Below are 12,657 nucleotides of genomic sequence, written 5' to 3'. Positions count from 1 at the left end.
ACAAGTAACACAAATTGCAATACAAAATCAGGTGCCTCAGCACGCAATATTAATACCTTAAGTACTAGAAATAATGCCAGCACTGACCAAGTGAAAGCGAACACGTAGAAATGCTTGAACCAACTTTTCGGTACCAATGGATCGCGACTTCTCACATGGCAATGATTGTCATAGCGAAAGGATTGACGTATACATAATGGCAAATATTACAATAATATTAAGGCAGCCAAATATTATAAGTATTATGATAAGAATAAATATTACATGTATTTTATACATGCCACGTTATAAATTATTGTATATAATTATACACAACAAATATGTATAAAATGTAGAAATGAAAAAGAATTAAGAGAAAATGAAATGCTACAAATAATCCAAATTTTATATATTAACCTCACAAACACTTTGTATAAATATCTTACTGCTCTTATATACTAATTTTATTGTAACATTTTTGAGCGGTGCAATAAACCTCCAATGTGCTATATGAAAGCAGCACTAATTTTTTTTGATAATTTATTTATTTCTAATGGATATTGTTTCAATTTTTTTATAACTTTAAAACGAAATCTTCGAATTATCATAGTTTTGTATTAATAATGTCAAAAAAAATTAATATACACTATAATGTATTTAAGGATTTAACCGTTTGCAGAGATATATATCTTTGATTAATCTTGAGTATGGTTACATTCGTAGATAATTCTTGTTTTACCTATATTAATCATAATGCCCATCTAAGAATCCTTTAATAAGTAGGTCGTTATGCGGAAGGGGTAAGTGCACTAAATCATCTATGTAGCACTGCTCTACCACTTTTTTCTTAATTTTGTATTAAATTCTAGATGCATATTATTTCCTGTGATATTTATGATATCGAGAAATCTCAATACTGATAAAGTACAAATAAAGTGTTGGGTTTTTTCGCATCAAGACTTAGCGATTCCCCAGATGGCTAAATCCTAATGCAGATGAAAGATGTGACACTAACAACAACTGAAATAATAAGTTATTTTACTTACTACCAAATGAATATTTACCACACATTCATATTTATATATAAACGGATCCGTACATTCCAATAGCAAACAATTATTCAATTATGCTATACATGTAAAAAACCTTTTGGCATATAAATGTAGAAAAATTGGTACTCAACGCCTGATAACGTTCTGATCTAAGATCATGTTACTACCATTTTAAAGCATACTTTATCCAAATCACAAATTTAAATCTCAGCAAAAATTTCGAATGGCATATACACATCCGTATTTCAGTTACAGTAAATCTACATTATTGGTAAAACTTCCTTCACGATCCAAATAAAAATAATAAAATATAGGATAGAGCTATTTGATTTTGAAGAACATTAGAAAACTTATACAACTATTCTTTGCAATCAAACATTGAAGAGAACGAGAAAGCTGACAGTTTAGCGCGCCTTGGTGCTTTCCTGAATGCTTTCCCCTAGAGTTACCGGATTATGTTACGCTGGAGACCGTTCGAAATAATACTTACTTCTACTCTCTTCAGCTTGCCAATAACAAATGAAAGACATTTAAGTTATGTGTAACTTCCCACATAACATGGCCCGCCTACATTAAACTAAATCTGGGGTACCTATCGAAAGAAATCGTGTGAATACTGTAAAGGTTACTGCAGTTCTTTTGAGTGACTGATGTATGTACAATCCATGCAACGAAACTGTGCATTCCGTAAAACTCTCACTGCAGAAATTGAGGAAGCCTATAAGAAAAATAAACCACTAAACACTTTTTCTGTAAATACCTTGCATTGGCATCCAGATAAGATAAGTTTTAAGGAAAGTATTTCTTTGACAACTGTTCATCGGTAAAGATAAAGGATCTAATAAATTATCTGAATTCGTCACGATAGATTTAGTCTCCATTTCTTTATATTAGAATGAAATGATGAAAAATCACTAATACATGGAAAATTTTCTGATAGCCTGCCGTTGCAACAAACCAACCAACCATAGTGAAATCGACCAAATCTATATCAAATACAATTCAAAAGTAGTATACATATATTATCTATAACCGAGATGTAAGTAAATTTTGAAAATCAAATATGTTCAATTTTCAGTAAAATTTTATTATAGTAAACAGATATATTACATCTGATGAACTATCAATATTAAATACAATCAGACATCAAAGGCATTTTCTGTGTCATTAAAAGAGCAAATAGGTAATACATTAATCTAAAAAGAGTTAACCAAAAATGGAAAAGATGTGTGCTCATATGTACCAGTGAAGTATGTACCAATCAACTTGGAAGGAAGAAATCAGCTTTCTATCTCTAGCAAGTATCAATAAAGTTTATCAACTTTTATCAACATTTCAATCGACAAGTTGCTAAGACTTTTCATAGGAGAATGGTTTTTAGAACGGTCTCAATGGATTCAGTAATGACGTAAATGTGTAGATATCGATCAACAAATTTATGATTTGTCTACTTAAGATCAAAACTTTACATCATTGTATGTGTCTTAAATAAGATTGAGACTTGCCTGTCCTGTCTTTCAGCTATGTAGTGATATATCTTAATTATAGTGCTTGGCATATAATCCTAAAGCTATAGTATTATTATTTGAAGTACTTCATATAGGGTCATTTCAAATTTTAGTTATTACTTTAGTGTTGCTCATCACTATAGATCCAGGAGTCATTCGTATGATAATAGGAATAGTTTTCGTATATCTTAAATTACTATTGTAAAATATTTGTTAACATTATTAAATATAATTAATTATTTAACTGACTATTGGTTTTTTTTTTATTAATAATAAATTAATTTTTTTTTTTAAAGTACATAAATGTATTTTATTTGCTTTAAGATCATTACCAGCCAATATGTATGGACAACTTCTCAAAAATGTCACTACTAACCATCTAAACCACTATTGAATACAGTACATATCAATTAAAAGAAATATCTCTCATACTATAGTAATTACTTAAAAAAATTTTAAACATGCGTTCTTTAAAGAAAAAACTTAATAAAAATAAATGCATTTTCTATATTATTTTATTCTCAACATATAAAGTATTATAGTAAAATTCATATCGTTGTGTGTTTACAAAAAATAAAAATATATTGTTTAAATATATTTTAACAATATTTATACACCATAATTTGTATAAAAAAATATTTATTGGTATTGACTGGCTTTTTGTTTCTTCAAATTTACATAAATTTTGTTAAGACAATATATTTTTACTATCTAATTGACTAATAAATTTGAACATTTCCTTAATCGAATTGAGATTATTTCAATCAGATCTTCGATCCTTTGGAATAAATTAAATTTTAGCATAAATCGTAAACCATCATTTCCGCAGATTTTTTAAAATTTTTCGAGATCATTGGTTCCTAGTTTAGTATTAAGAATCGCGATTTAGTGTTAACTGTATTAGCGGTATAACCTGGATCGACGATAGATCGGCTAACACATTTTCGATTTGTTCCCAAGAGTTCACTTGTAGGAGGCATTCTTTACGGAAGCTCAAGATAATAGTGCAAAATAATGGTAAGATTTCTAAAGAATCATATGCTAAAATCTATAAATATAAATATTAATATTAATTAATTTTTTCTTTATTATATTTTAACAACTATAAGTTAATACAGAAATGAAAATAATATAAAATTTATTTATATATGATCATATACTACATATAAATATATTATTTAATAATAATATAATTATTTACAACTAATAGATATAATATATTATGTTATATAATATAATATATAATATAACTAATATTTATTTTAATTTAGTTAGTGAATTATTTTACATATTAAGTAAAATTACTTAACACAGATAAGTGCTGTACTTTTTCTCTACTTTGTCGCCGACATTTCAACATATTAGCGAATTGGATATAGAGGACTAATTGAAGAGTAAATTGGAATAGCATATAACAAAAAGTGAACTTTTTCGATTTTAGATTGCAAATTTGAACAAATGTATGGTCTGTGACGGACTAGAGAGTTCAGTATTGTAAAGACATATACAAAATACCACAAAGGAATTCGGCTGCAGACAAGCATGTTAGCCATAGTCTATGCGGACGAATTGGCGGTAGCGGTGGTCGCTAAGACCATTGCGGAAATAACAGACGGATGCTCTGGATCAGTAGCCAGAGTTGCTAGTTGACTCAATGTGAACGGTTTCGAGATTTTCACCTATTCAAAAAAAAAAAATGTTAGCCGAGGTAACTAGTAGTGTGTTCAATATGAACTAAAATAAAAAATCAGAAAGTAACATTCTGAAGTACAAAATAAAGGCAATGTATTTTTTTTTATTCAAAGGGAATGGTTAACAGAGAATTCGATTCAGAAGCTCAGACGGTTGACATGAAATTTTACCTGGTAGTTATAAAATGACTAAATATTCTTTAATAAGTTAGTACATAAGTTAGCATATAAAGATAAATATATTTTTTAGTTGTAATATTATGGAACTTGCCAAATCCCAAAGTATAAGCAATTGATCAGGATGCAAATGTCCGCTAAATGCACGCATCAGCCACTTAAAGACCAATTTAATGCTATAAAAAAATAAAAATAGATATATAATGAAAATTATAAAAATAATTTATATTATTTGTATAGTATGGTATATATATTATATAACAGTTCTGTCCGAAGCGCTGCAAACGATATTTTTCTAATCTACCACAATTACGGACATTTGTCCGGTGTGTTTTAATACAATCACATTATTTTATTTATCTTTTTAGTTTCTTGATGAGCGTTTTCCGAATCTACCTAATCTTGATTTAAAAATGAGTCCTCTCTTTAATAGTATATTATCACCTATGAATTATATAAAATCATATTTTTATATTTGTATTTTAATTTTTTTCTGAAAAAATGATGAACCTATGTATTTGTTTCTGTGGCCCTCAAATCTTTATCGTGATTAGTATTGGACCGCTATTGTACATGGTCTGGACAGCGCTGATATGCAATATATCTATATAATGCTTTAATAATTTTGATTATTCTTATAAGAAATATAAAACAGATATTATTAAATCATTCCAGATGATGATAGAAACATTGAACTATTTGTATTGCTTTGATTAATTTGATGTCAAAAATACACAAAAATATATTAAAGTTATGAACCTTTTACTGTTATTATCTATTGTCTAGGTTACTTCTAACTAGATAAATACATGGACAACATAATGTGACCACAGTACTTCTTTATTCAATTGTGCTATATTGGAATGAGTTTTTAAAAATGTTAATTAATGTTGAGTACGTAATAAGTTTAAAGATAAACTTGATTCAGTTTTAACATTTAGTATATAGTCTAGTAGTTTTTTTGTTTTTGTTTATACATAAGATATCTTATAATTATATTTCGAAATGAATGTGAAAAATCAAGTTTTGCATAACTTACGGATGTATTTCAAGTTGGCGTAGATGTGACCACAGTTCCGGCTCATGTGTCTGTAGAAGTCTTTCATATAATAGACATAAACTCACGATACCCTGAAAAATTTAATATCATTATCAAAATTCGTATGTATTTTTGATTATAATAGTATAATATATATATATGCATGTATATATAATACACATACATTGAAATCATCAAACTTTTATATATATGTATGTATACACACACACACTTATATATATTATATATTCTACAGAATAATAAACACATTTTTTGCCGATTTTATCTTAAATCCTAAATTTTTGATATTGTTGTTTATTAAATTTACAAATAAATTGCTAATATTTAAAATATGCAAAATACTCAAGAAAATAATTAAATAAATAAGAATTCCAAAATTATTTTTAAATTCAGAGTTAAAAGTTGGGTTGAATAAAATAAATCAAAATTAGGATAGGATACAATAAATTATAATGCTATACTTGCCTATTAAAAGGAATTTTTGTCGTACTATTCGAACTACTATAGCTTTAGGCCCATGCGTGAAAGGATTTTATATTAAATTCTACCGAGCCACATCCAATTGTCAAAACAAAAAACTAATTAGTTTTAATTTCTTATAAATAAAGGCTAGACAGTGATTAATAAATGTCTTGCAGATTCCTTATCACATTTATCTTGATTCCATAAAAATTTCTGCGAACAATATACATACATATATTATATTTTACATGGACCTACGATAACAAATGTAAGCCTTTTCATTCCAGAGTGTTTAATGTGCTTAAATATATGATTGAAATGCTCTGGTGGATTATTACTGGTTCAATATGTCTAATATATAACCCCCATGCTATGTAATACGGTAACTCTTATACTTAATGTTATACTTAATACTTCAACCACATAATGCTGTTTGAGTATTAAATAACAAGGGATATATATATAAAATTGCAATAGGTTTTAGCTTGATCTTATCTATTAAAAACTAGATTATGAATCTGGCTTTTAATTTTGGAGTTAAGGTAATATTTCTTATGCTTGGTTATATATAGTTAGTTAAGTGTGTTCAACGTCATCTTGCATAAGGCACTACTTATCAAATAGATATTGTATAGCCCTACCGGGAACTGGAAATTTAATATTTTATTAAACATTGTCTATTGGAATGTTTTCTAAATTATTTTACAGTTTTTTTGATTTCTTAAGTATTTTGGATGTATATATAATTTCTGTAGACCCTTTACTCTTTAAACTTCAAGTTTGAGTTGCGTTTCGAAAAGGATTATATATCCACAGAATTTATATTATTTTAGTTGAAATACTTTTAATATATTAAAAGGTTAGATTCAACTACGTTTACAATACAAGACTTAAAAAGTTTTCTCTTAAAAATATTGGAAATAAATAATACTCGTAAACAAATTATTTTTATTTAATATCTAACTACTTAATAGATGAAATACTTATATAATAGATCTAAGTAGTTAATAACATTCATTTGTACAAAATTATTACATCTTTCTACAATCATACATACATACCTGTGGATGAGTCTGAATTGTGATCAATGGATGAAAGAAACGTATATAAAACGCCCGGAATGTAAAATACATCTGAATTGGATCTTTATAGAGATAACAAAATGGTGCAGCTAGAAAAAAAATATATATTAATATATTATATTTGATACGTTTTTAAATAAAGCTGTTGCAATAAGCACAGTAAGTAAATATCATCTAAATTAATAGAAGTAATTAATGTTTATATATATATATAGGTATAATATTCAAATAACCAACTTACCAAACATACAAATACCATGGAATGGCACAACTCCGGATGGTGGCGCATCATAGTATTTACCTCGAGATACATAGTTTTCAGCAACAATTTGTTCATCGACATACTCATCACGCGAAAAACACAATAAAATCTGATAGAGTATATCTTCAAAAACAAAATACTGATCATCATTAGATGCGGTGAGTTGTATGTCCTTGAAAACTAATTTATCGGCAATGTGATCTATTGTTATAACTGAATTTTTGAGTTTGTTCCAGTAATTAACCTCCTTTAAAGCCAATTATTATATAAAAAAAATTAGTTCTAGTCTCACGTAAGCAAATATTATAAGTACCGTGTCTGTTACTTGACTTCCTAGCACATACGTCCACAACTGTCCACGGAATGGTGCGGGAGTCATTCCTTTTTTGAGTAACTGCTGAGCAAGAGTCGCGTGCTTAGAGCGTAAAATGCGTTTGCACTTATGAACCATTTCATGGGTAGATGTTTGATCTTTAGTTGTTAGTTCGACATAAATGGCTCGCTAGAAACAAGTGAATAATCAATTAAATAAATTCATTAAAATAAGTCTTCAGTAAATTGTACCAACCAATTCAAAGAGATTTTTTACAGGTAAATTTATATGAGAGAATTCCCATTTAGGTAATTGCCTGTATGAAAACAAATATAATTTAATAAAACTTTTAATCTATGTGTCATTAGGGGATGTACAATAATTAGTTATTTATATATTATTAATCTATTTTTGTTTATATATGCATATAAATAAATTTTTAAATACACAAAAATGTACATTCATTCAAATATATGTATAATTTACATATTCATCTAATATATAACAAATATATGCATTTAAATATATAATACATATATTTATTCAAATATACATATAATAAAAAACTGTGCATTAAGAAGAAACATCATTATATGTTATAAGACGTTCCTTCATGACATGTGAATGGAATATTTGGTTAATCACTTCTAAAATCTTTTAATGAATAAAAGAATTTCACTGAAGATATTTAAACGTTTGGAAATATTCTCTTCCCAACTCTTTTATGTATCCTAAGTTTGAAACAACATAATCAAATATAATTCAATTGATTAATTATAACTAATCTCTTATAATTAATTATTATTAATTGTTTATATTAGTTATAACTCTTATAACTTAATATTGCTGTTGTTTCAAGCTTATTTACATAATGAATTAACTATATAACTAATATACACAAACTCCTTTTTAGTTTCACTTTGTCTTGCTGGACCCTTTAAAGACAACAGTACATCCAATAAATCCTTTGGTGCATAAACTGGACGAAAATTCGACAACTCTGTTGAAAAAAGAAGAAAATTTATATGTAACGCTTATACGTAATGTAAACATAAAAATATTATAATTAATTATCATTAAAATAATTTTAATATTTTAAGAATAGTACCGCCAAGTCCAATTTCAGAAATTCTTCACCGTTTAGAGGCTAAAGCAATGCTAGTATTGAAAATGTCAAAAACATTTATTTCATACGAGTGGCTAATATTAAAATAAACCAATTTTAATTTGCAACAAAAAAATAGATTTCTAATATTCCTCTCCTAAACACCTATACTCCATTAGAAGTTCTATTACTAATAACTAATAATCGCAAAATGCAACAGTAAATTCTTTTTTTGTTTTGCAGATTTCTTGTCAATTATAGAGGCACTTCTTCAATTAATAGAAAATCTCTTGATTTCATACAGTCTCTGATGAAAATCTATATTCCATATTTTATAAATCAAACACAAATCAACTTTTTTGCTAGCAGGTATATAATGCAACTTCCAAAGAAATTGATTAGAGGAATATATAACCGCTCGATGTTAACACTACCAATAAATTAGAATAAAAAAATGACCTTATGATTCTTATGTTGGGATGTTTATTCAATGAATGACACATTATGAGTTCTTTTCATTTATAATATAATTTATAATATGAATAAATTTATAATATTTTGATATGCAAAATTAAAAAATTTTTGAAAGATAGAAATTTAGTTTAGAAACATTGCAATAGATCTTACACGTACCGATTAACTATGCACAAATATAATTTGCAAATATTTTGAATATTCGATTTTTGCTTCAATATATTAAATTGGAATCAATAGTGAGTTTTCCAGAGATATATTAATTTAAAGTCCCGCGAAATTTTTAAGTTTTTTAAAAAAAAATAATGATTTATATTTAATATTTCATATCAAAATATAAGTCATTTATATTAACATCACTAATAAAAAATATGAGCCATCAAGAAAAATAAAATCAATTTTAGTAACTGTACAAATGAAGTTATTTATCAAATTTTAAGTCCCTTATAGTCTTAATCATCCCTGTATCTTAATTTTTATTATATTTTTTTTTTTCATATCTAATATATTATATACATGTATATTATATACATAGACTTGTAAATTATTATAAATTTGACTTACCGATGGTATAATTGCTTAGTTCATCCCATTTCGTTAGCACTTCTTCACGATCCTGTAAAGTTCTTTGTTGTCCCAGCACGGGTACACTGAGATCATTACACATCGCATTCAAGCTTTTACGAACACGTCTATTCCATTGTACACCTGCTCTTCTTAAGTATGACAAAGGATCATGAGAACACTGAAAATAGATTAAAATAGTAATATTTTAGAATTTAAAAGACGATTTGGTTCCCATTTCTATATTTCCAATGATATTGTGAGATATTAGATATGGTATATAAAGGTGTATATAATAGACATTTTAATCACTTGGTTGATTTAGAATATGATTGATTATATGTCAAACGCTCTACTTACTGATTGATAGCACAAATAGTGAAACATTACGTCTTTTTGTGAGAGATATCGAAATAGCGAATTTTCTGTAATTAAGCCAAATCGATAATATAGGTAATCAAATATATGTAGTGTTTAACCTTTGAAAAATCTATTGAACTTACCATGGAATTATGAAGTATATACGAAAGAGAATATTCTTAAATAAACTTGGTGGGTACTAACATTCATGAAGTCGAAATAATCAATGATCGAAAATATGTTGGAAAATTTTATGAAGAAGCTCTGAATATCTTAAAAATTTAAAAACAATGAGGCCAAAATACCATTTTTGATTAGAAAAAGATTTAAGTAATTTTTTTAATTTATTTTGATTTTACAAAAAAGTAATAAAAAAATAAATTTTTGATTGAAAAATTTCAAGGCAACTATTTAAAAAATTTACTAAGTTTTATTTAATTTTTAATATCAAGTTTATATATTACCATATATAAAAATATATAATCTAGCTTCTACTTTGCCGAAATTCAAAACATTTCACACAAATAGTTCTGTGAAATACATTATTGACATTATTTCAAAAATAATTTAAAATGTTATTAAATATATAAATATGAAAAATTCAATATATATACAATATTACTATGTATTCAAAAACTTTTTTTTGACATAAAATCCAAGCTATTTTCATATCTATTATAATTGTCAGGACCTAATGTGCTATTTACTCATATAATAACATATATAACTCTAACATTTACAATAAAGAACTCAGTGATACGATTAACCTAGTCACAATGCATTTTACTGAAGGTTCACAATAACCGTTATATCTTTATATATTAAAATAGGTGTACTTATATAAGTTAGTTAGTTGTGGTGGAGGGAGGACGAATCCTCCTCAAATAGCTAAGGATGAAAGCCGTTTTGAGTCCACAAAAACCTCGTAAAAGTGGGTAGTAGATAGAGGGTCAAACTAGAACCAACCAGAGGCATTAACAAAGGCAAGAATCTGGCTTAGGTAAAGTCTGTAACATATAAAAGAGTGGAAAACATTACAAACTAGAAGAGAGTCAAGCAACTTCACTGCAGATATAATAAAATAAAAAACAAAATATATGGGGTAGTGGCTTACAGTGGAATATAGTACTGTTATCATGGCAGTTCTTTTGTGCTTCTAATTGAACTGAACTGAATAAAAGACCTTCCGCATTTCGAATCGAAACTAAAATGTCAGCTGAAGCGCACATTCTAAAATCAGATAAGGCTTAACTTCGTAATGGAGCCCTAATGTAAACATTTTGGTTTCAATTGCAAATATTAAATTTGATAAAAGATAACAGTTCTACATATATTTCATGAATTTTAAACCAACGTTTGACAAGAGATAATGAAATGTCCTTATGTGATAATTTTACAATAAAGAGCTGTCGTGATAATTGATGGAATTCTTGGAACCAAATTACAACAATTTAAATAAGCAGAAAGGGGATGTATATTCTGACCTCTTTGAAACTTGTAATAACGTATAACACAGTTGTATTATGTTGCCGCTACTGCTTGCATTGCTGACAGACGACATAAATAATGTTATAGATTGCGGACCAGCTATTGGCTTAAAGAATAGTATTTCTATACCATAGATCTGGACTGTCCAAAGTACGACACCCGGGACATATGCGGCCAGCGACTAATGTTTGTGCGACCCGCGACATATTTTTAATCTACTACAATTACACGAATTTTCTTTTGGTGTCTTGTAAAACCACATTATTTTATTTTCATAATATCTCAAATAAATGAATTTAAATTGATAAATTAGTGAAACTAAATTTAACATTATAACCCTACTTTTATTTTTGTCAAAGACAACTATGAACGAATGTATTTGTTACTGCGACCCTCCAATCTGAACATTGATTTGTATTGAACCGCGATCGTATCTGGTTTGGACAGCCCTGCCATAGATCATTTACTTCTGTACGATTAACTGAATTGTCAAAATCTCCAATCTGAACAGTGATTTGTATTGACCCGCGATCGCATCTGGTTTGGACAGCCCTGCCATAGATCATTTACTTCTGTACGATTAACTGAATTGTCAAAATCTATAGCCGTCTTGTCAGCCGATAAGAAAAACAAAATTTTAATACTTTTAAACTCCGTACGTAGGTGGATATAGTTAACGATATATTATATAAGAAAAATCTGACATTATTTACTTCTAACGTAATAAAGTTTAAATATGTTTTTAGTTAATGAAAATACCAGAAGCATCGATGGTTCAGTGGTAGAATGCTCGCCTGCCACGCGGGCGGCCCGGGTTCGATTCCCGGTCGATGCAAAGTTTTTTGACTTTTTTTTTAAATTCTTATACGTATTAATTAAGTTATTTAATATTTTTGCTGATATAAATTAAAAAACATTTGTGCAAACAAATTTAATTCATTAATATAATTAGTAATATCTCTACATTTATAATATATGATAACTTTAATATTAATATATAATAATTAGTGTTGAATCAATTTTAATGAAGCATTAAAACGATAATCATCAGCTGCAAACTGGGAAGTATTAGATACACTA

The 12,657-nt window shown here is 27.4% G+C and overlaps 2 protein-coding genes and 1 non-coding gene across 4 annotated transcripts in view; 1 reads left to right on the top strand and 2 right to left on the bottom strand.

Annotated features, from left to right (window-relative positions):
• Positions 1–3,167: 3,167 nt before the first annotated feature.
• LOC119662468 (TBC1 domain family member 19) lies at positions 3,168–10,430 on the bottom strand. Of its 2 annotated transcripts, none has more exons than XM_038072091.1 (11): positions 10,233–10,430; positions 10,090–10,154; positions 9,730–9,910; positions 8,484–8,586; positions 7,842–7,902; positions 7,587–7,775; positions 7,253–7,520; positions 6,991–7,100; positions 5,447–5,538; positions 4,502–4,583; positions 3,168–3,587 (listed from the first exon to the last, which is right to left on the bottom strand). In XM_038072091.1, exons 2-11 carry the CDS (start codon positions 10,114–10,116, stop codon positions 3,411–3,413), a joined length of 1,290 nt encoding a protein of 429 aa, XP_037928019.1. In that variant the 5' UTR covers positions 10,117–10,154; positions 10,233–10,430; the 3' UTR covers positions 3,168–3,410. The 2 variants fall into 2 exon arrangements, with proteins under 2 accessions (XP_037928019.1, XP_037928020.1); XM_038072092.1 differs by having other exon boundaries at positions 8,490–8,586.
• Positions 10,431–12,341: 1,911 nt separating this feature from the next.
• Trnag-gcc lies at positions 12,342–12,412 on the top strand. The gene has a single exon. It is a non-coding gene; the product is annotated as a tRNA-Gly (tRNA).
• Positions 12,413–12,581: 169 nt separating this feature from the next.
• Positions 12,582–12,657, bottom strand: part of LOC119688282 (multidrug resistance-associated protein 7-like) — a 2,823-nt gene continuing 2,747 nt past the window's right edge. Inside the window, exon 5 of the mRNA XM_038102961.1 lies at positions 12,582–12,635. Coding sequence (XP_037958889.1) covers positions 12,582–12,635 — 54 coding nt within the window. The remainder of the gene's footprint in view (positions 12,636–12,657) is intronic.

The sequence above is a fragment of the Teleopsis dalmanni genome, chromosome X, assembly GCF_002237135.1.
Source record: "Teleopsis dalmanni isolate 2A chromosome X, ASM223713v2, whole genome shotgun sequence".
Taxonomy (NCBI): Eukaryota; Metazoa; Arthropoda; class Insecta; order Diptera; family Diopsidae; genus Teleopsis; species Teleopsis dalmanni.
The sequence above is the reverse complement of the archived record's forward strand: the minus strand, read 5'-3'. Positions and strand labels throughout refer to the sequence as shown.